This window comes from Eublepharis macularius, chromosome 8, assembly GCF_028583425.1.
Source record: "Eublepharis macularius isolate TG4126 chromosome 8, MPM_Emac_v1.0, whole genome shotgun sequence".
Taxonomy (NCBI): domain Eukaryota; kingdom Metazoa; phylum Chordata; class Lepidosauria; order Squamata; family Eublepharidae; genus Eublepharis; species Eublepharis macularius.
Window position 1 is genome coordinate 96444814 of NC_072797.1, and position 24585 is coordinate 96469398.

General features: G+C 42.0%; 1 protein-coding gene across 1 annotated transcript in view; it reads left to right on the forward strand.

Annotated features, from left to right (window-relative positions):
• The first annotated feature begins 8892 nt into the window (after positions 1–8892).
• The window catches only part of PRUNE2 (prune homolog 2 with BCH domain), a 180085-nt gene continuing 164392 nt past the window's right edge, over positions 8893–24585 (forward strand). Inside the window, exon 1 of the mRNA XM_054987592.1 lies at positions 8893–9070. Within this exon, the coding sequence (XP_054843567.1) occupies positions 9035–9070 (36 nt within the window). The 5' untranslated portion in view covers positions 8893–9034. The remainder of the gene's footprint in view (positions 9071–24585) is intronic.

Genomic DNA, 24585 nt, shown 5'->3' on the forward strand with positions numbered 1-24585 from the left:
GAGCCAAGAGGCCCTGATCTGAGGAGACTTAAATCCAGGGATCAGAGCCATACATTGACAAAAAAAAATTAAACCCCCCCCCAATGCTAACAGGAGTATCTGTAGCTTTAACCAGATGCCTTCAGTGGCTGTTGCTAGGCAATCGTAACAGTTTAGGCAGTATTCCAGGCTTGGTAAAGGGTTAGTAAAAGATGGAGTGGTGGTGGTAGGGATCTTTTCCAGGACTGTTTTGGCCTTTGAGGGAGGACCATCAGATCTTTACCAATTTGGTGATATGAGACTGAATGTTTGAAGCACTTGAATGTTAGGATTGATGAGCCTTTGATAAAGTTTGGATTACGAAACGGGAGATAGTTATGCTGGCAATGCCCATTAGGCTCCGCCCTACAACAGCAAGATTATAATAGGAATATTGTTATTCCTCTGGAAGAATCCACTCCTGGCAGCAGAATCTTCGTCTGCAAAAAAGAAAGAACGGTGATGAAAATAACGAAGAACAGTATGATGGTTGCTTACTTACCTCGGTGAAATCCTTTGTGATAATTTCTCACCAACTGGACTTATGGATATTGTGCCAAAAAGGATTTTTCCCCTCCTTAATGTGAACCATTGTGTTTACTTTGCATAAATGTATGATTATACTGTATGTATTGATAGGAAGGGTTTTGCATAATGTATACTAGATATTTATTATTATATTTATTTATGACTTATCTATAACACTTTCAGCACTGTGCCCACCCCTGTATAATTGCCGTCTGCTACCACAGCTCTCTCTTTTCATTGGTCTTTTGTGCTACTATTCAATAGCAGACCCCCTCCCCTGAAAAAAAACTAGTGCAGTGTAGTGGTTAGAGTTCAGAGTAGGATGTAGGGTTGCCAGGTCCTCTTACCCTCCTTATGGTGCGGGGGGACTTGGCACTTACCTTTTTGATGTTATTGCATGTGTATAAAGCATGCTTGCACTCCTGGCATGGTGCGATAACATCACTTCCAGGAGTGACATCATTGAGCCCAGTGGTGGGCATGCTCCCACCCTTCGTAGGGGCCAGTTTTGCATGCCTGTTGCTGGGTGTGATGATGACATCACTCTTGGAAGTGACATCATCACACCCATGGGGAGCGCACCAAATGTGCTGGCCCGGGAGGTGTTATTTTTGTCTCTGGAGCCCATTCCTTGAGGCCTTTCCTCCCCCCCCCCGCCAACCAGATGAGTGGTGGCAGGGGTTAGAGGCTGGGAACAGTGGTTTCCCCACCTCCACTGGGGAAGTGGCAGCCCTAGGGGGCAGAGAAAGGAAAGAAGACATGGTGGGGGAGGGGCAAATGAGATGCCCCATGCAAGTCCTTGCAGGTCCCCACTTGTATAAATAAAATCACCATTCTCATGAAGGCCATTATGTAGCTTCAAGCAATTCAGTATTTCTCAGCCTATCCTCCATCTGCGGGATGGTGAGAGGTTGCATGAGAAAATTATCTGGCAATTGATGCATTGATAGCTACTATAAAAATCATAACTAATAATCACCATATCTATCCATTGATGTTAGTTTTTTTTAAAGAAATTGCAAATAAGTTTTTGTAGTGTAATGGATTCAGGCTAACTGCATTTCAACTTACATATCACTAAAGTCAATGAGACTTCCACCATGTGGCTTCAGTTGAGAGATTCAGAGTTCTTTGTTCTCTGCCATGACAAAGATGATTTTAGTGCATAAAGTGTGGAATATCATTTGAGCACCAAGTTCTACTTTTTACCAAAGAATTTGAAGCTATGAACATGAGAGTGATTACGGCAAATACATTTAGATCAAGTGGCTATATAAGGACTATACTGCTATAAATTTCTAAGAAGAAAAGTACTTTATGTTGTTTTCTAATGTATTGGATGTTAAAAGTGTCATTGAGAGAATAACAAGAACCAGTAAAATAGGTAAGCATAAGCAGGGACATGCAAAAAACTTGCCAGGAGGGGGCATCCCTTCCCGCCTGCCTTTGATTCGTCCCCTCTTCCCCACCCTTTCTCTGTCACTTCTCATTCACCAGGCTGATCACATGGCTTGGACTTCTAATGCTCCTGCCCCTGCCTAACTCCAGTATCACTGCCTTGCAACAGTGGAGCAGTGGTGACTCCTATGCACCTTCCCTGCTTGCTTTCATCATTGGTGTAGTGACTAAGAGCAGCAGGACTCTAATCTGGAGAACTGGGTTTGATTCCTCACTACTCCACTTGAAGCCAGCTGGGGTGACCTTGGGTCAGTCACAGCTCTTCCAGAGCTCTCTCAGCCCCACCCACCTTGCAGGGTGTCTTGTTGTGGGGATAATAATAACATACTTTGTAAACCGCTCTGAGCGGGTGTTAAGTCATCCTGAAGGGTGGTATATAAATCTACTATTGTTATTGTTGTTGTTGTTGTTATTGTTGTTGTTGTTGTTATTGCTGCCTCAGCGGGCCACAGAGCGAGAAGCATGGCTACGGAGTCCCACACATCCACCCCTGCTCTTCCTGACTGTCACTGCCTCAGCAGGGGTACGGAGGGCTGGTGGGTCTCCTCCTCTGCCTGTCTCCAGTTTGGATGATGTGTGCGTGTTTGATGGGGGGGGGGAAGCGCTGTTGCCTTAGCAGCAGGGACTGCTGGCAGCTCATGCATCCTCCCCTGCCTTCTCCAGTATTCCTGCCTCAGCAGCTGAGGGGGGCAGAGAGTGGCAACTTCTGTTCCTTCTCCTTGCATGCCCCCTTTCTCTGAAAAACAATTATATATATTTATGCAGACAACAGACAACTGTTCTGTTCAGGTTTTTTTTTTTTTGGTAACCTCTTTTTATTTACTTTAAGGATTTTTCTGCAAACCTGGGTCTTCCCTCCAGTTTTGCAGAAAAATTTCCTTTCTCAATGGCCCTGATCCACAGAGGGCCATGTTGAGAATTAGGTATATGGATGGATTTTCATTCTCTTTGTGTCGTATTCAGGGAGGATGCAGTTCAAATTTCTTGTTTCAATGAGTACCTTAGAACATAAGCATATTGCTTGGTAGGCCAAATTGTTCCTAAGAGACCATTCAATAACATGATCTGCAGAATATCAAGAGCTTCTAATCCAAGATGGAATGATGCAGATATTTCTGAAACAATTTGCTAATAAGGAACCAAATGCTCTAGAGCATTGCAGTAATGTCTTCAATGAACTGTAAAATAATGCAAGTGAGAAAAAAATTCCCAAGACTTTGAAACACACCAAGTTTATAAATGATTATTTGCTACTAATTTATACACCATTATATGCTTATTAATTTGCATGCTACCAATTTATGCAGAATGCATACAACTATTTTCTTTTGGGGTTGGTTGTCATGACGTGGCAAAAATCACCTGATTGGCATGACGAGTTTGTGCCGAGGCATACTGCATGTGGCAACAACAGGCAGTTGCATACAAAGTGGCCACCATGTCACTTGGTGTGATTCAGGCCAAATTCTAAAATGTTGCTGTTTTCATCCATCAGAGATTCTATAATTACTAAGAAAAAATAAAGCAGAAAGTGCTGACAGTATAACAACAAAGAAGGAAACGTTTTGTTTTTGTTTGATCAATCTATTGATTGATTCTGTTTATAAATGATTGTTGATAGTGTATAAAAGTTATTGTATGCTTTTGATATATATACACTGTGGCTATTGGGGTTTGACTGAGTGGTGTGAGAACCATTACTGGGAGCTCTGTGGCTTGTATTTATACCAGGTGCCAAATGAAAACCGTGTGTCTCAGCCAAAGATCACTCAATATTGTATTTTAAAATCTTTATTGAAATGCAGTCTGATTACTCTTGAAAAATTAAATATAAAAGAATCTAAATGATACAAAAATACTAGCATATGTCAATAATATTAGAAATAAAAAGTATAGATGTCATTTCTTATCCTACCTATTGTACATTTAAAAGATAAAATACAATTTTTAAGATTCTCAAGAATGTTTTTTCAGAAGTAACCCAGATCCAAGATATTCAGGGTTATTTTAGGGTGGGGCCCACCCTTATATATGCTCAGTTATGTGTACGTCCCACAAATCTATTAGAGCATCTAATTTGTTTCCTCTGAAAGTGTAATGTATTTGATGGAGTGGGCATTAAATGCAAGGATTACCAGCTGCTGCATCCAGAGAAAGAGGCTGGTAGAGGGTTAAAGCAATTGCCTGAAGGGAGGATGATTGGCATACTGCTCTCCCCTCTCTCTGACTGGCCAGTGAGAAGGTAACAAATTGGGGGTGACAGGATTGTCAGAGAGAGTCGAAGCTTTGAATCTGACCAGGGATTCCTCTGTGTGAGGAAAAGGAGGAAAAAGTTTGCCCTTACTGTGACAGTTAGTTGAAGAACTAAAGTGGGAAAGCCTGCACTAACATTACTCAGACAAGCTAGAACTGTGTGTGGTAATAAAACAAGACTCCCCTTAAGTAAAAAAAAACAGGGTTATGTCTTTAGTGGAAGAATAATTCCTGCCCAGTGTCTGGAAAGAGGGTTTGGACTGTGTGGAGTGCAGTGAGTCTGTAGTAAAAGGAAAAGTGTGCTGCTGTGTAAGTCTGTTTACTTAAACTGTGAAGTAAAAAAAAAGTAAAATCTCTGGAGGAATTTTACTTTAAGGAACTTAAGTCTGAAAATGCCAACTTCTCACATCTAAGTACTGTAAATATTTAAAACTAAGCTTGAAGAAGACCTCATGCTAGTGCCTCATGCTAGTGAAGTATTCTGATCAACAAACCAAAATTTACCTCACTTTTTCTTTCCCTGCCTATCTACATACTAACTCTGTGTGTTGAATAAATCCGCTGCTATCTTTTTGAACCTTACTTAGCCTCTAGTGCCATTTCATTTTAAAGGAAGCATGGGCCTCTACTTTTCCTCTACTTAAATTTGGGTTGGGTAATAAACCAACTATATATACATACTTGAAGTGTTGGACAAAAGGGAATTCGTACACCTAAATACACGCTACCAAAGGCTTCCCAGCCCCAGCAAACCACCTTGTTGGTTTTGGAGGGAAAATCTCTCACAGTGGGGGTGTAAGCAAGGATGGCCAGAGCCAGGCCTTGTACGCTATATAATGTAGACATCTTTGAGCACTGAAAAACATTTTCCCAAGAATACTTGATTCAAATTGTATTCTGCTTCTTGTAAGATTTATTCTGGGCATGCAGCCATTTATTCATCATTATCTATCCGTTTCTCAAGTATGGGACACTAACAACAATGCTGAAACAATAAGAAACATTTAAATACTAGCAAATTCAAAGCCTAAAAGCAATTTCCCAGCTTGTTTTGTTCAAGTGTCTATACCATTAAAGTCAGAGTCTGTGACTGTCAAGAAACTGGCCTTGTTTGGTTTGTTTCTTGGCTTTTCTAAATCTTTGGTTCAGGTATTTGGGCCTAATCAGACCACAGGAAGAGGAACCTCTGGGAATTAATTCAACTCCCAGCTAGCAGTTTTCAGAGAGATAAGAGGAACACAGGTGCAAGTGATATCACGGGATCAGAGGGCTTCAAGGCCACAGACCAGGATAAGAAACTCTCTACTGCATTCCACTTAATCAGCAGAAGGAACACTAGAAGAGGGAAGGTTGTTCTAATTATGAATGCACCCCAGTTGTGAAGAGATGTGATCACATGTGCTAGTAATGCCCCTGATTGGTCAAGCAGGATCCGGCCATGCAGGCAGCCTGGCATAAAGCAAGGATCTTCATTCTCTTCAGGGCAGTGTTTGTGGATACTAGTAGCTTACACATCCTCTTGAGCTTTTGTACCTTTGGAATTTTGTTGGGCATTGTGGTTTGACCTGACTTGGTAATATCTGTGTTAAGGAACCAAAGCCAGTACAATTTTAGGGTAGATATTTAGTTTTATTATTTTCTTTCCTGTCTAGCATACTTTCTATAATTGTAATCTTTTGCACTATTCTTAATAAACTTGATTAATTATACTTCTGTGGTACTATCTGGGTTTTGGAGCTTCAATCTAAATCCAGTACTTTGGCCTAATTTGGCTACTGCTACCAAGTAATTGTGTTTAAGGAGCTTAGCCTGCAGGCATCACACTTGGCAGAGCTGACTTCTTGGTTAACACCTGGTAGAGCTGGAAACTTTGTTCTGCAGTCTCCCAGATAAGGACTGGGACTGGTGGTGGCTCTGTCCTGTTACCCTGGGAGGTGAGTTTTTTTGTCTGAGGTCTTGGAGGGGTTGTGGCAGTAAGTGACAACACTAGTTGTCCAAGAAGTTTTTGAAAGTTATCTTCAATTTTTTAAAATTCCAGTTCCTTCCTTGGCTCCTCAGTGGAGCCTTTTGTTGGTGAAATACCATTCAATATATAAGCCATTTAGACCTATGGCCACCCAACACACTCAGTTTCTCCTCTCCATGAAAGCCCTCTTTTTGGAAGCTATTATTTCAGCTTGCAGGGTTAGAAAACTAGCTGCTTTACCCACTGACTCATCTTTTACCAAATTTCATCCAGACACGGTTGTCTTATGAGCCAGTATTTTCTTCCCTAAGGTGGTTGCCCAGTTTCATTTATCATAGGATATGGTAATCCCAGTATTCTTCTTCTCACTGGTTAATGACTCAACATCTGGCTTTCCTTGCTTTGCACCATACTTTGCAGTATAGGAAAAGAAAGAGTTATGCTAGTACATTCAAAACAGTTACTATCTGAGATACCAACTTATTCTTCTTAGATGTATTATCCTATGCTATCAGCAGACATACATAGAGGTCCTGTTACTATTTATTTGGTTCAGGTTTTATTCTTCCTTTTTAGTCCTGATTATAAAAGCAGTTTTGTACCATACAAAGGCAATAGTAGAATACAGCAGGCAAACATGAAATATTTAATAAAACCAAAATAACAAGAGATTGAGAGAGCATATAGAGTTGTTGCCAGCAGATTATGATTCATAGGCGTATCCAATTTTTTTTAAAAAGTCTCTGTGGTGCTTTAGACAGGACCAGTTTTGTGAATCTGGTATATATCTCACAGCAGTAGTTTCTAAACTGTGGGGCTACCACAGAAAAAGTCATAAGATCAATCAATGGTTGTGGCCCCTACAAGAGCCCTCATTCTCAGGAGGCACTGAAGATGTCCCACAGGCATCCTTGAACTAGAGAGTGAGGGCTAGGAAACAATTTAGCCAGGAAATTAGTTGGTAACCAGTAGAGTTCATGTTGGACAGATGAATTATATTATGTATCATTTAAACCCTGCTTTTTTACCAGTAGGGACCCAAAGTGGCTTATGTCTTTTATTTCTCCATTTGGCCCTCATAGCAATACTGTGAGGTAGGTTAGTTTTAGAGTGTATGACTGGTGCAAAGTCATCAAGCGAGCTTCCATGGCAGAGCGAGGATTCAAATCGGGGTTTCCCAGATCCTAGTTCAACTCTAGAACTGCTACAACACACTGGCTCTCATGTTCCATAAGGCATGGGAGCAAAATATTTTAATGAAGAGTTTTGTATCATTAATACATTATCATTCACCTCTGATACAGCCTTATCCAAGTTTCTGATTTCTAGGATGGATACAATAATTTCTCTACACCAAGATACATACCACTATTCTGAGACAGATTTTAAAAATGGAAAATAAAGTTAAGTTCCGCTTTCTTCATTTGGCAATGGAAAGCTCAATATTTTGCCAATGCCTCTGACTATTTATAACTGTATATTTCAGTTTTCCAAATCTGTAAAGTGGGAACACATGTCAACACTCGACCATTTCTGGAGCTGAAAAGATGAAGGGTTCACTTTTCAACAAATTTAAAAATTACTTCCATGTAGGAATTTGTGCATATCGCATTGTGACTGCATATGTGCAAATTGTTCTGTGTTTGTGGAGAGATGTTCACATCACATTATCCTCACATATAACAATAAAGAAGACAGATTTGAACAGTTTCATGTATAGAAGTGATGTGATTTAGAATTTTTTATTGCTCATGTGTGCAGTTTCTCTAACTTCTTACTGTTTGGTCATTTCATAGGAAAAACAGGAAGAAAATCAATGTAAACAGTCTAATATATATATATATATATATATATATATATATATATATATATATATATATATATATGTCTATATTTTGAAGGCTGCAATTTTGGGAGACTTACTTGGAAGTTCCATTGCCACTGCTGCAGTTTCCTTATATTTATTTATTTAAACATTTCTACGTGGACTTTCCATCCAACTTAGTGTCTCTAAGGAAGGAAACAATCAAAAACATTACAGCAAGTTTTAAAACACGTGCATATAAACCATTTAAAACACATAAATGGGGAGGAGGGTTCAAGCTTTAAGATAATATCTAGCAAAGCTTCCTTTCCCATCCTTGAAAACAACGGTTATAGAGAAACAACACAAACAAACAGGTGACTTGTGGCACTTTAAAGATGTGTTGTAGGAAAAGCTTTGGCGGGTAAGAGCCCTCTTAGGGAAGCAGCAACACGTGTATCAGTGGGGCAAAGCGCACGCACTTCTGAGGACTTCTCATTCCGAAGCCAGCCTCTCATTCCTCCTGAGCAATACGCCCGCCTTCCCTTTGGCCTGCCTCCTTATTGGGGCACCGCAACCGTCTGCACTCCTCGCCGCCTTCCAGAGGCGCGGGGGCGGCGCGCGGGAGAGAGTCTTCCTCTGCCGCAGCTCTCTGCATCCTCCCGGCTTGCCCTCACTTTTGGGCGCTGTCCATGGTTGCAGCAACTGCCTGCGTGACGTCAGCCCGCCTGAGCGCCCTTGCGATTGGTGGCGGCGCTCGGCCGGCCTGTGGAATCGCGTAAACTCTTCCCTTCTCTCTCCCCCTCGTGTCCTGCTCGCCCGAGTCCCACTTTGCCTAAATAGGGAGAGCAGCCAACGGGCAACGCTGGTCTGCTGGGACACGTAGCTGCAGCAGCGGCAGCAGCAACACTGGCTGCAGGAGGCGGGAACCGCCCTTCAGAAGCAGCCCAGGTCTCTGGCATGGGACTTTGCCCTGGCTGATCAGAACCGGCAGACTAACAAACAACATGGAAGAATTTTTACTGCGTGCCAAAACACGGCTGGTAAGGAGAGGGTAACTTTAAAGGAGTTTGTTATGATGTTAGCTTGTTGTCTTCCTGGGCTTATTTAACTTTTAGAAGGTATCCATCCACCGACCTAGTGTGAATCATCGTCATCTTGAAATAATAATAATAATAATAATAATGATGATGATGTGATAATTCCTAGTAATTTTGATGTAGATTGCAAGTGCACCCTTATTGCTGGGGCCTGATACAAGCTTTTAGCACATAAAAAACAGCCCCAAGGAACACCCACATAGGAAATAGCAGAGGACCTGCCCTATGTGTTTGGTTTTAAAGTGTTCTTTCTAGCTGGCAAGTTTCTGTGTAAATCATTTCAGACAGCCACAAAAGTTCACCCAGATTTATTTACACCCATTCTATAGTCAATACACTAGAACAGTATCTAGAACCCTTGGGAAGTTTTTGGGTTTGTTTCATCTGTGAAACCAGGGAAGCCCAATACAATACATATCAGAAATGATGTTCTACGAACAATAACAAAATGGAATATGAATAATATTTGTTTCTGCATGTGTGACCTTTTGGTGGCCATAAAATAGTTTTACAGTAAAGGCTTGACTTATTCTTTTGAACCAAGTGAATGTCTAGTCAAAGTTATGTGAGCATCTGTTTATCTTTAGGATGGTCATGTAAGCTATCTAAACACTGTGGAAACCCAGTCAGTAGTATTTTCATGAAACAGCACCAGGCCAGTTTTAAGCCTACTCATTTTAGTTGTTTCAGCTAACAACTACTTTAAAACCATGTTCTCAATGTTTCTGCATTTATAGCAAATACCATTTCATAAATCCATTTCATGTACACTGTGACTACTCTTCAACTCCATGTCATCATGTTTGGTCTAGGAAGTAGTTATTTAGATTTAGAAATCAGAATCATTAACTGGGGGGGGGGGTCTGTTGATGTTCACCAAGGGCATTTTGCCTCAATGTGATATATACTCAAGATCTACTCCTGTGGTATGAATTCCTTCTCAAACTTCCATCACAGACTTTTAATAAGAAAAGAATAATAAATGTGTCTTTTGCTAGAAAATCTTGTGCTTTATGAGAGATATACAATGATTTTAAAAATATCCCAGTTAGAAGGTACTTCCTTCATTATAAAACTTAGGTAATAAATGTTAATAGATCTACTTTGGTTAAGTTTATGGTTCAAAACAATGTTTTAATGCAAGGAAGAAAATTCTTTAATCCGCCGATGACAAAGCACAGAAGGAAATACATAATTGATGACCCTCTTATCTGTTAGTAGAAGAACACTCTGAAGTCTACATTAAGGTTGAAGGACGGTCACATGGCAGGAAATGATCAATGGTACTTTTGAATTCTGCCTTTTAAAATGTTGTCTCCAAGATGTTATGCTGCTATCTTTTAAGGATATTAACCATTCAATTGTAAGAACATTTTCCTGGGAGTAAGCTCCATTGAATAGACCTGAATAGGATTCTGAGTAGACCTACTTAGGATGGCACTTTAACTGTATGATTCGCTGACTGAGGGCTAACGCTGACTGAGGCCTCCCATGCTGGTTTTAGATGAGAGATGGAAGGTGGTACAATGCATCATATCATTGCCAGTTAAAGAAGTTAGAGGCCTGAAAAGGGGGATCCAGGGGGTCTTGTATAATGTCTGCACGCACATGGAAATGCTGCAGCTCCCTTCTGCACAGTTAATCTCAACAGTTATGGCATTTGCTCAGCTAAAGTAAATTTAAGAGTAAAATGGTTTCCAAGCTTTGCTAAAATATACCATCAGCTTTCTCTATAATACTCTGGAGAAGCTACTGGCAGTGCGATCCTAAGCAGAATTGCACCCTTCTAAAGTAGTTGACATCAGTGTATTGAGAAGGATGTAACTCTGTTTAGGATTGTAATGTTTATATGTTCCACTATTTCAAACTAAAATGCAACCATTTTGAATTCTTATGTAGGTAAATTGCATTAAAGCACAAAGTCACTGTATCAGCTAGTGTCAGCAAAAAAGTAAAAAATAGTGGAATATTAGATCTGTCCTCATTTATTGTGGCATGAGCTTTCATAGTTGATGGCCTACTTCATCAGATGTTTTAGGATTGTGTGTATTTTTAACATTGTCATGTCTTTGTTTATGAAAAGCAAGTAGAGATCCTTAATGGCAATGACATTCCAATTATTTATTTATTTATTTCAATTTATATTCCGTCCTCCCCACATTTCCAGCAGGCTCAGGGAGGATTACAGGCACATACAGTTAAAATATGTAAAGCAATTATTATAAATTAGCAACCATAAAACATCCAAAAATATTACACAATTTAAAATACATATAAAAACCTGAACATAGCAGTACAACTGACCAGCCCAAGTCATCTTCAGAGCATCTTCGTAGCAAAAAGATGATTTAAATGGGGGGTATTTGTGTGGTGGAGAGGGCCCAATCCACCATCAACTGGCCAGGGGGGCTCCGCCTAGCACCGCTCATATGCCTGGTGGAACAGCTCCGTCTTACAGGCCCGGTGAAAGGATAACAAGTCTTGCCGAGCCTTGGTCTCATCAGATAGAGCGTCCCACCAGGCTGGGGCCAGGACCGAAAAGGCCCTGGCCCTGGTTGATGCCTGGCGGGCCTCCCTGGGGCCAGGAACCTTTAGCAGATGTTTCTCGCTGGAACGAAGAGTCCTCTGGAGTTCGTATGGGGGGAGGCGGTCCCGCGGATACGCAGGTCCCAGTCTGCATAGGGCTTTATAGATTAGTACCAAAACCCTGAATTAAATTGCTGATTTAAGTCTTGTTGAGTGCAGAAGAATAATCAGTATATACGTTCAAGAAAATGAATTACAAAGTACTATTTTTTCAATGTGACTGAGGAATGGCATGGTTCGAGTCCAGTGGCACCTTATAGACCAACAATATGCTCAAGGTATACGCTTTTGAGAGTCAATGCTCCCATCTTTAGGTACAGGGATAAAGCCCTGTTACCTGAAGAAGAGAGATACCCCGTATCTGAAGAAGGGAGCTCTGACTGTTGAAACCTTATACCCTGAAAATCTTGTTGGTATCTCATTGGACTCAGATTTGCTCTTCTACTGCAGACCAATACAGCTACTTATCTGAAACTAAAGAATGGCATGCTGCAGTCCTTTCTGTTGGTTGAATATTGTATACCTTCTTCTCTTATATGGGCTAATCTGTTGGGAATGTTATAACCTGTTTTTGTGAAAACTGTTATATCAGACCAATTTCAGACTCAAAGAGTACTAACACATGCATAATTAGAATTATGCAGAGTTAGGGGTTGGGGCGGGGAAGTGTCAGCATCACCTGCACACACAACTGGTGTTTGGGCCAGGTCTAGGCAGGAGGCACCCATGACAAGCTCCCCTGTTTTTTTAACAATGGTGAGAGGAACAAGCAGCCTCTGTTCCCCAATCAACAGCAGTGAGATCTTCATTCACGCACACAAGAAGAACATGCAGATGGCAAGTGATGAATGGGGCTTTGTGGCAAAGTGTGTGGGAAAGATACCAAACCCCAGACTGAAGGCATTTAAGAAATCTTAAGGTGGCCTGGCCTGGCTGGCCCAGCTCCAAGTGTTGGCATGTGGCTAGTGAGTGATACATGAGTTTGATGACTTTGTACTGGTCCTTTGGTTGGCTGGACCAAGTGTTTGATCTAGATTATACCTGAGGCTGGTTTTGAGTCTAAATATCCTAAGAAAGGTAGGTTTTGAGTCTCTCTTTCACAGCGTCCCCTGGCCTGGGCTGCCTGCCTTCATTCTACAACTAACCCCAGGAATTCTCCTTTCCCCCTCGTAAATGACAGTTTACTCTGATGGTGGCCATGAGACTCATGTACACCCTGTCATTTTTAAGCACCTGGAATAAGACAGAATGAAATTAGGAACAACCTGACCTGTTTTCCCCCCAAGCCCCTCTTAAAGCTCAGAGTTTTCTTAGGGAGAGGCTGAGAGAGAACAATAGGATGGAAGCAGTCAGGGTTTTTGTTGTCCTTCCTGCAATTTACAGCATGGGTATTTGGAATGATCCCCTTTTGTCAGTCCAACGAAAGAACATTGTGCCTCAACCATTGTATGTATGTATGTGCTCAGCTCCTTAAAACAGTGGGGCAGGAAAGCAGAAAATGGAGGCTGAGGAACCCAAAGACAACCCCCAAGAGCAACCTCTTTTGAGGTTTCTACAGCATGGGATAAAATGGCACCCTGCACTGAGAAGATTCTCCTTACGATGCTGCCTCTGTCAGCTCCAGTCAGGGCACAGGCAGCATTTCTGAGCTAGCCACAGAACCCAACCAGGTGCCCCAGCAGGGCTGAGGTAACCTTGGCATGTGCCTGTGGCAGAATTGTCTGCTTGGGTTTATCCCATAGACGCTTGTTGCCAGAAGGAACGATTGAAAGACTTCATCCTATGGAAAATGGTGTTGACTGATACAGTTCAGAAGTGTTTTTGAATTTCAGTGGATATTGTTGTGCCTTTGAATAAGATATATTGTCCTAAATTAAATTATGGTTTTGATAAAGGTTCATAGTTACCCGGGCTACCTGTTAACTGAACAAAAACTGAACAGAAGTTCTAAGCAACAGAAGTTCAAGACCGAAGGCAATTTATATATGAAATTGGAATTTACAAGTTATCTGCTTTCAATTATTATGGACCTCATTGTTCTTTGTGTGTGGCTATTGTAAATATTGGATACAGAACACTTTATACTATTTTGTTAATGTGTCTTTTAATTGTTATAATTGTCTGCTTGTGTAGGAGATATTGAATAAAAGACTTTGTTTAAAGTTTGGGTATATCCCAGGCACTGATGTCAGGGATCTGGCCCAAAGTGGGTAGGCAAGGGCATGGTGGTTGCTAAGTGTAATGACTTAGCAATTCTGCTCAGCCTTTTGCTGGCGAACCGTTCTCTCCCTATTTGTTTGGTTGCTTCAGGGCTAAGTAGGAATTTTGGGAGCCCTTTTCAGATTGGCTGGAATAAGAGTCTTTTATTTATTTCTTTTAAACTGTGAGTGCTGGAGAAGTAATTTATATAGACCTTGTCCATGAGCTTGACAGGTTGTTCTAACTGGTGGTTGGCAGGATTAGTGTGAGTTTGATGATTCAAGTTGGTTAGATTAGGAAGCTCCCAGAGGCACCTACAGATGGAGGGAGGAAACCAAATCAGGTACCAGATCCAGGGCTTGGGGAGGAAATTAGGCATCTGTGCTTGAACCTGCGTGCTTACTGGCATTGAGGGATGGTGTTAATTATCAGCATCTCTTGACACATTTTTGGTGTGCAGGCTATGATAAACACAGTGCCTCTTGCTTATTACTCCAAGCTTGGAATCAGTATGGGGCTGCCCATACACTGGCAAACCTTCAGGGTAACCATTTAGGGAAGCCACACTAAAAGAAGGGGAAAAGTTAATTAGTTGTAAATAAACTCTCATTAACCCAAGTTTGGTGCCTGGTGTTTCTTTTTTGAGGAAGAGAAGGATTTGCCCTTAACCATGTGCAAAATTCTGGTTTTGTTGCTGCCCCACTCAGCGGAGACAACGAGCTAGATAGATCATTGGAATAAGGCATTGTCATATGTGCACATATGTTGAAATTCTGTCGGCTGGAGACTTGCACTTGTGATATCCAGAATATATTTGTTTTAAAAAGTGTTTTAAATATGAACTTTAATTCACTAATTATATCTTTCTAGCCAGCCTTTCACCAAAGCTCCAAGGCATCTGATCTCAGGCAGACTCAAGATTTATTGTGTGAAAACATTTTCAGAGGAGTCCTCAAACAAATCTCTCTGTCCAACATTGATCCTAAATGTAACAGCTGTGTTTAAACATAGCTGCCACCTGCACAGTTTTGATACATTCAGGGGGAAATGTGTATTTATTTCTTCTTTGATTGATGAGCAGATTTTAATTAGGCAGGGAACCATCAGCCTGATGTCACAGTATCTTTCATTTTAATAGCCAATTTTATTGTGCAATGATTTATTACTGAATGTCTAAAAATATAGCAATTTATTATGTCCCTCATTTTTACTTTGTTTTGGTTGAAAACAGTCTTTGGATTAAGGAGGCTCCCTGTCCAGGTTCTGCATAACCTTGTGTATAACTACACAAAGAGGGTTAAGGAAAGCAGCTTTTTACCAGGTAAAGGGTATAAGATACTAGGGAACCTACGAGGAAACAGGGCTGCTCATGCATACGAAGTTTGTCTGTCTTCTCCCCAAGAGCTCACTGGGGAAACATGCCCATGTGACAAATGGTAGACATGGTTTTGAATACCACTATGGGGGATGCTGGTGACATCCTCGGTGACATCCTGACCACACACCCAACAGGGCATACAGGTGACAGACCCAGCATAGGGCATTATGAATCCCACAGCAGCTGTGGAATCAAAAGCAGCAGTATTTAGAAAGGCAGAGAGGACTGTAGAGAACGGCACAATGTATAGAAATGCACAGGTATACCCAGAATTTCAGGATGAAGCCTTGCATGGGGCTAGATAGACAGCAACTTGTGAAGGAGTCCTGGGGACAGTTAAGGTTTTGCATCATCAAAAAAACCCACTTAGAATGGACCCCTCATACTGTCTGGCTGCCAGTACTCCAGTAAGCACTAAAACTGTTTGATTAGCCGTAACAACAACTGAAATGGAATGGTTGTTCAGCTCCCATGACTGTGGTTAGGCTCCTTCAGTTCTTCACCTGCCATGGCAAGTGTCACTGGTATTACATGACAGTGTCATTTGGTGATATATTGACAGCATATTGCTCCCCCACCCCCTGCACAGCAAACCCACCACCAGTCGCCTCCCAGTTCTGGGCACTGTTTTCAGCCACTCCAGCAACCAGGCAGGCGGGACGCGTACACCTTATTTGTGAGAATGAAAACTCCCTTTTTCAAAGTCCAGGCCTTCCAATCTCATGTTCATTTCTGGGATGTACCCATGCACAAGACATGAATTCAAGATTCAGCTTAGTAAAAAATAAGTTTATTAATTAAGGAGTGTCTCAAGCATGAAGCACTGTTACTCGGGCAACAGGCAATAAAACAAGAAATCCTTATTGTAACTAAATATTAAAGCTGCCTACATAAAACATAAGCACTAGGTAGCTAAGCATCTCTAAGTAGTTTCCATTCCATCTGGTAGAAAACAAGCCCTCGCTCATGCTTGATTGATTCAGCAAAAGAACATGCTAAGGTGATAAAATAGCATGCAGCTTTCAGCTTCTTTCTTGCATACCATCATCATGATGAAGAACTACTGTGTGATCACTATATAAAGCTAGAAAGATGCAGCCTCAAGCTGCACACTTTATCATCTGAGATATGGATGTTCCAGCCCGGATTATTGCTTAGGAGAGCTGTGATTGGCTATAATTGGTATCCTACGCTGCAGCATGGTTTGGAGGCATGGTGGGAAGGTAGACACGGAAGCTGTATTTTCACTCTCCATGACTTCTATGAGAACTCACTAGGGGTGTGTGATTCAAGTTTCTGATTTGGGATAAATACTCAAATCGGACCCACTTTGTAAAGATTTGGGATTTCCGAATCAGGCGCAGCATACTGGCCCCAATTCAGAAATGCCAAATCAAAGCTTCCTGAAGTGATTCGGGTTGCTTCGGGGCCCCGCAGCTGGCTACAGCTGACCAGTGGAGGAGGATCTCCCTGCTGGCCAGCTGAAGTTTAAAGGGCCTTTTCCCTGTCACTTGCAAGCGGCAGGGAAAGTTTGCTGTTTTGGGTTTCGGGGTATTCCGAATTATTTTGCTGCTTTAGGTTTATCGAATATTTTTCTAGTGCACACTCCTAGATTTCACCCCAGTTATAGCAGCATTGTCAGTGATCGGCATAATGTTATGCTGGCAATGGGGAGTAGGCTAAGAGATTGCAGATATCAACTGGGCCACCCACCAGCATCTGATTTACGTTTTAAAGTTACATTGGTGTACACTGGCATAGGACTAGAACTGCAATATTAAGCAAATTTGGACCGTTCTTAGATCATTTTCTACAGGTCTGCTTAGGACTGTTATTCAGTATCCAAGCCTGTTCAGAATTGGGGCTTAGAATTGCAGTGCAAAGGTGTGATGATGCATTAAGATGTTTTATTTAACTCCTATTTTGACTTCCTCCATTATGGTGAAAGAAAAAAATCTGCCCTTTATGTACAATTTTAGCATAAAATTGGGGTGGGTGGGTAGTGATGCTTTTTGAAAAAACAAATGAATATTTAAGAATTGGCTTGTGGACTTGAAGAGTATGTCAAGCACTGTTAGAAGTCCAGTGAGAGTAGCTCCTAAATATACACAGTTGGCTATTGTTAAGCTGATTTCATTTTAATTACACTTGGCATGGTAGTCATGAGTGACAGTTGATTCATCATGTGAAATGCTAAAATATGTTTCCTGATAGGGTTTTAACAGCAGGGAGCAGAGGACTCCACACTTCCCTTTCTTTCAATAGAGAAGAATGAGAGGGTCTCTTCAAGAGGCTGTTGTGGCCTGCTGCTCACCTACCAAGAGTCACAACTTAAACCAGGCATTGTTTGTTGGCTTGGTTAAGCTTGAACTAAGCAATAAATAAGACCCTGTTGGATGCATATAAAACAGAGATAGAAAGGAAAGAGAAAGAAGTCTTTAAAATCAAAGACCATTTGCTTTCAATATCATCTTTTTTTTGCCGCTCCTTGATACATATTAAGCTACCACTGGAAAATAAAGATTCCCAGATGTTGTCTAGGCAGCTACGGAATAGAAGATCTGATGTAGTACTTCCAGCACTGGTGTAAACAATAATATTTAGTATGATCTCCTAGACCAAGAAGCTGTAACACTTATAAAGAGAGATCAAAATGGGTAGCCATGTTAGTCTATCTGTAGCAGTGGAAAAGAGCAGAGCTTTTTTTCTGGGGAAAGCGGTGGGAGAACTCTCACCTGGGACAACTCCTCGGCGGAGGTGGTGTGCCTCTCAATGCTGGAAATGTAAAAAACATGAGGGATCAATGTATCACATGTGGTGGACTTGCGAGGTAGCTAGGCAGTACTGGGGGGAAATAATAAGAGTAATGAGTGAGATTTTACAATTTCAAGTTAATAAGAACCCAGAACTCCTGCTACTGAACTTGGGAATGGAAGACATTCCAGCACAACATAGGACATTGATATTTTATATGACGGCAGCAGCCAGACTTTTGTATGCGCAGAAGTGGAAAGTACAAGAAGTGCCAACTATTGAGGACTGGATTTATAAATTGCTGTACATGGCGGAGATGGACAAAATGACAAGAAAACTGAGAGACCTTGATCCAGGGCAGTTTAACACGGACTGGGGAAAGCTGAAACAATATCTGGTGAAAAAATGGGAGGTGGGAGGAGAACTGTGGCAGTTTGAAAACTATTGAGGTACACAGGAGGAGAGAAGTGACTATACCGAGGGGGTGGAGAGTTAATGGAAAAATTCTAAGCAACTTTATATGATTTTTAAGTATTATATTAAGTAGTGTTGATACTATGAGAATTATTGGGATAGAAATTAACTAATCTATATTTTTTGGAAAGATAACCGTATAACATAGAGTGAATATATACATACATACGTAAATTTAAAGATAGGTCTAATTGTTAGACTTATGGTATATGTATAGATAAAGAACAATATATAGAATAGAAGCCTAAGTAAATGACAATAAGTGTGTATAATAAGTATGTGTATAGCAGTATTGGAATTGATGTATAAAGGGGGGCAAATTGTTTGTCCCATATCGAAGAGAATAGAAGGAGTAAGATAAAACACAGGTTATCAAAATGAATATTATTAGTAGTTTTAATGAAGAAGATAGATTAAGAGGTTTTTATTTATATGACAACTTATATGACAATCTATATGTGAAAGGAAGTGGAAATAGTGCTTAGAAGAATCTGAAAGTATATTATAATAAATAAATAAAATAAGTATGAAGGGAGTAGAGGGAAAGTGGATAGGGGGTTGGAAAACTGTTGGAAGTCAACAAATAGGGGGGGGAAGGGAGGGGGTTAGAATTAGAAAAAATTAAAGAATGTGATTATAATTGTTATTATATGTTTCTAATCCAATAAAATTTTTTTAAAAAAAAAACAAAACAATAATATTTAGTATGATCTCCTAGACCAAGAAGCTGTAACACTTATAAAGAGAGATCAAAATGGGTAGCCATGTTAGTCTATCTGTAGCAGTGGAAAAGAGCAGAGCTTTTTTTCTGGGGAAAGCGGTGGGAGAACTCTCACCTGGAACAACTCCTCGGCGGAGGTGGTGCGCCTCTCAATACATGCGCACGTGCAGAGCACATGTACGCTCCCAGGACTGCACAGCAACGTCACTTCCGGGAAGTGATGTCATCATGCAGGTGTGGCTGCCCCAGGAGCACTCCAGTGCTCCATGGGGGGGGGTCCAGTTTGGCCTGCTCTGCCATGAGGGAGCACTCCCCCTTCCGGCAGTGGCTGGATCTGGGCCATTTCAGGCCCAAATTGGGCCAAAACGGGCCAGAAACAGCCAAGAGCACTCCCCTGCAGGGCAGCGGCCCAATCCTGGCCGTTTTGGGCCTGACCTTGGCCATTTGGGGCCTGTTTTGGTCCAGATCTGGAGTGTTCTCCCACCTGGCAGCAGCCCGATCCTGGCCGTTTCGGCCCTGATCCTGGCTGTTTTGGGCCCAGAACGGCCAGAACGGCCCTGAAATTGCCTGGATCGGGGCCTAACCAGCCTGGAATGGGCTGCTGCCAGGCGGGGGAACACTCCTGGCTGTTTTGGCCCAGATCTGGGCCATTTTTGGCCTTAAATGGGCTCAAAATGACCATAATGGCCTGGATCAGGGCAGAAATGGCCTAGAACGGGCTGCTGCCTGACAGGGGAACCCTCCCCCACCTGGCACCAGCCCAATCCTTGCTGTTTCAGCCCCAATCCTTGCCATTTGGGGCCTATTTAGGGCCCAAAATGGCCCGGATCAGGGATGAAATTGCCAGAATCATGCTGGTGCCGGGTGGGGAAAATTCCCCCGCCCAGCAGCGGCCCGATCCGGGCCCAGGTGGTCAAAATAGGCCATTTAAGAAATACCCACGTGACACCAGTCACACAGGTATTTTAAAGAGCTGCCGGAACACCGTTCCCAAGAGAAAGAGTCCCGTAGCACCTATAAGACTAACAAAACTTAGTGGTAAAGTATGAGCTTTCATGAGCCACAGCTCATTTCTTCACTAATGTCAATCTTTTAGGTGCTTCTGGACTCTTGCTCTTTTCCAGTTATAAAGAGTAAAGACTCCTTGGTGATGCAAAAACATACCACTAGAAGGGTTCTTACAGTGAAATCTTGTGTGTGTCATCTGATGAGCCTCCCTACCAGTCTCCTGTGGGGGGGGGTGCTTTGTTATTTTGCCCCCCCATCTGAATCAACTTTGATTAAAAAGACTGCTTTCGCCTTCTCTACCAATATGTTATTTGGAGGGGGTTGTTCTTTATTTTGCCCCCCATTTGCATTTAAATTTAATTTTAAATTTAATTTAAATTAATCCTGTTTAAAATGTCCCCCCCCTTTCCCCCGTGTACTACCAGCAGGAGTGGATGCTGGACTTGGACCAATCTTGGGAATTGTAGCTGGAAATTTTTAACTGCATTGATGAGCTAAAATGATATTTATTGTTGGTTTTAAATTCTGATGATATTATTGTGGTTTTTAGTTGTATCCTCACTTGATGTAAACCCCCCCCCCGAGCCCACTTGCAGGGAGGGTGGGCTAGAAATTGAATAAAAAAATAAAAGACTCCAGTTTAATCCCACTGATTTCAATGGGGTTAGACTGGAGTAACTCATTTTAGGATTTCACTGATAGAGTAGTATCCTTTGCAACATAGCAGAAACCAAGCCAGAAATACTTAGTTGATTTTTTCTTTTAAATCTACTCTACTGTTATTAGGTTTGCTCTGACTTGGATAGCTCAGGCAAACAAGATCTTGGAAGCTAAGAAGGGTTGGCCTTGGTTAGTAATTGGATGGGAGACCTCCAATGAAGACCAGGGTTGCTGAGGCAGGCAATGGCAAACCACCTCTGTTACTGTCTTGACTTGAAAACCCCAGCATGGGTCGCCAAACATCAGCTATGCTTTGACTGCACTTTTCCACCACCACCATCATTATTAGCTTTAGCTATTTTAAATAACCTGCTATGGAGATGTGAGAATCCACTGTCAGGATACAAAATCCAATATTTTCCCAATATGTTCCATTTTAAAAATGTGTCTGTAAAAAAACTGTCCATGCAAAACTGTAGTATATGAGTATGACAAATAATATATAGTATTTGTATATAAATTTGTTTATATGTGTCTGTTACAGGTACACTCATCAGAGTGCTGGGATTGGGTTTAGCTCCCATTAAAGTAAACACTAAATAGCAATTATAAGCTTAATGCCCAATAACAGATATGAAGTCTTAAGGTGTGATGCAACTTCCAGTAATACTCAGAGGTTAAAAGTAGAAGTTTAGAGTTATAATTCCCCTTCTTACCATTTGGATTACAACTTTAAAGGGTAGTTCTGAATAAATCCTACACCAAGGTTTTACAGTGTGCATTATCGATTGATTCTACCCTAAGAGGTCCTGTGCTTTTCTAAAATGCAATGCATTGACCTAATTGGCTTAATGGCTCTATAGTGCCCTATAATGTTTAGTGTTGTGCAGGCTTTGCTTTCAAGACAATTCTGCAGAATCAGTAAGAGCCTGAACACTCGAGATGGTACTAGGATTCAAAACCTTCGACCATCCAGTCTGATGATTGCTTATTCATTTAACATTGACAATTTTTTTTGTAATATGCAGTCAATTGGAATTGGGATTAAAAATGCAAGCAAATGTAGATGAACTGGCAGAGGGTTTTTTCCCCAAACACAAGTAGTTTACTTTTACAGCGGCAATTCCTTGCTGCATTGGTCTGTTCTCTTCTGGGGTTTCAACCTGACTAGCTGTAATTTGGATTAAAACTACTGCTGGAAAATCCAGGCTGCTATCCCCTCTTGGATGTTCCGAAGAGACAGTGCAGATGTTTTGAAGTAAAGCATAACTAGTCTAAAAGAGTTTTAAAAAGGCCTTATCTTCCCCATTTCCTTTTTTTCTTCTGTAACAAGATCTGTCGTAATTAGATTATTAATCTTCTACTTTGTTTTGCCTCCATATTGAGAAAGAAAGTGGCTGACCAATATTTCATTACATTGAGTTAGGGTATAAGGGATAGAGTGCTTTTGGAAATGCACTCAGTTTTTTCTGTCCAGGAAGACAGAAGTGTCTAATCTGCAGAACTGTCTTCATGCAGTCTTTGTAAATTTTTGCCCCTAAAGAAAAAATAACAATGAGAGACCCCCTCCAGCTCTGGACTGGAATACATTTTTATGACTTATAGAAAATAGATTACACAATACAGTGCTGTCTGCATTTTATTGTCTGAAATGACTGGATCTTGTTTGTGGTAAAATTAAGTAAGAGAAAAGTATAAGCTGTAAGCAGAAAGGTCAGTTGCTGCTGTAATTTCCATGTTAGGCTGCGTAATGTAAGCAGAGCAGGCTGTACTCTGGAATGAGTATGCATTTTTTGGAAAACTCAATGAAAGAGAGGTGAATTAGCCTATGCACTTGTTTTTGACATGTTCTTATGTGTATTTCTAAAGTTTGTGATTAACAAGAATGTCATTAACTAGCTCATCCGAGGCATTTGAAAACACAGTTAAGGTCAGCTGATGACTGCCACTATGGGATATTGTCCTCAGGCCCATAATGAATACATACTTGTTATTAATGTAGATAGTGGTTGACTGCCATCTTTATATCTGCAGCTGAAAGATCATATACCTTGAAAAATATAAAACTCCAACCTTCAGAACAAGCGATTCAAACATGACACTCTGAGAGACCTAGTAGGCTAATTGAGTGGCAAAATGATCTTGAAGTGCATCATTGTCATGCTTGCCATGAGATTCATAGTGTCTGGTGCTGGGGCCGGACTTAGGGAATGCCCCAGGGACACCCACCCTAGGAACTAGGCTTGCAGCCCCCCAGCCCAGCCCAGCCCTACCACCCATAACACTCACCCAGCCAGGAGAGGACAGACATCAGAGACACCAGCAAGGGCCCACAATGCCAAAGAAGCCCCAGGTGCAGAAAGTTCAGGCAGAGCCCCAGGTGCAAGAAGCTCAGGCAAAGCCTCAACAACAGGAGGCAGGCTAGGTGAAGCCTCCTGGGTCCTAATGAGTGCCAGTTACTCCGTCAGGGCTCCAGGGCAGCCTTTTCCCTCAGCCCAGGGGAAGAACAACAGGCCAGCCAGGAGGAGGAGAGACAGAGGGCAGAGGCAGCCAGCCAGCACCAACTCAAGCAGCCAAAGGCGGTAAAGGAGGCACTAGGCCACACTACCCCCCAGAGGCTGGCAAGAAAGGTGCAGCAGCAGAGCAAACCAACAGGCAGGCTAGAAGGGACAGGGAGTAGCCTAGAAGAGCCAGCAGCAGAGCAGCAACAGGTGTGGCTGCCTAAGGCAGTCCGGCCGCAGCTAGGTTGTTAGGGGCGGGGCTAGGAGGTGGAGGCTGGGATTGGTGGAGGGATAAAAGGGGAGTCCCTCCTACAAGGAGGGGTGGAGAGTAAGGAGTCAGAGGAAGAGTGTGGAGAGACGAGGAAGAGACAGGAGTACCTTGGGAAGGCAGGGACTGCAGTTAAAGGGGCAGTGGCTGACCCCAAACCGAGGGGTGCTACCAACCCAGAGGGGAGAGTGTCACACATAGAACATTCTGAGTGTTTTAAACAGAGAGCGCAATCTATCAGCGGCTGTTAGTCATGATAGCGAAATTATTCTTCTGTATTCTGAGATGGGTAAGTCTTTGAGCAGCAAGTTATGGAGACAAGCCAAAGGGGAGCTGCTGTGTTCATGCCATTCTTAAAGTTCAGAGCTGATTAACAAACCCTAGTTTAACCCATACATTCTGTCTGTTGTCTTCAAGCTGATTAACAAACCCTAGTTTAACCTATACATTCTGTCGTCTTCATTTTGGGATATGGGGAAAAACAACTTATGAAGCCTGATCTTATGCATGTTGCTTGAGAGCTAACTCCCACTGCCACCGGCAGGCACCCTGGGAACACACGAGGTGAGTGAACTCCCAGCAGACATGATGATGTCACTTTCAGAAGATCTTCCCTTACACGCAAGCAAGGAAGATCATCCCAATGAGTACTGGTTCCCCCCCAGTAGGGACCTAGCAACCCTAACCATATACCATGCACGACTAAGTTTTTCCCTAGGGACTTCATTTTCTCCTTGAAGCAAGGGACAATATGAAGAAGACTAGAGGTGGGCACCCCCCTCTTGTGCCTGAGGAGAGGCTACCACATCGGGAACATGGACTTTGTTGATGGCTACCCCCTCCTTGCAGGCCCGGGAGGCGATCAGTGGGCCGGACTGCCTCCCTTCTGTCCTCGGGGGCCACAGCACC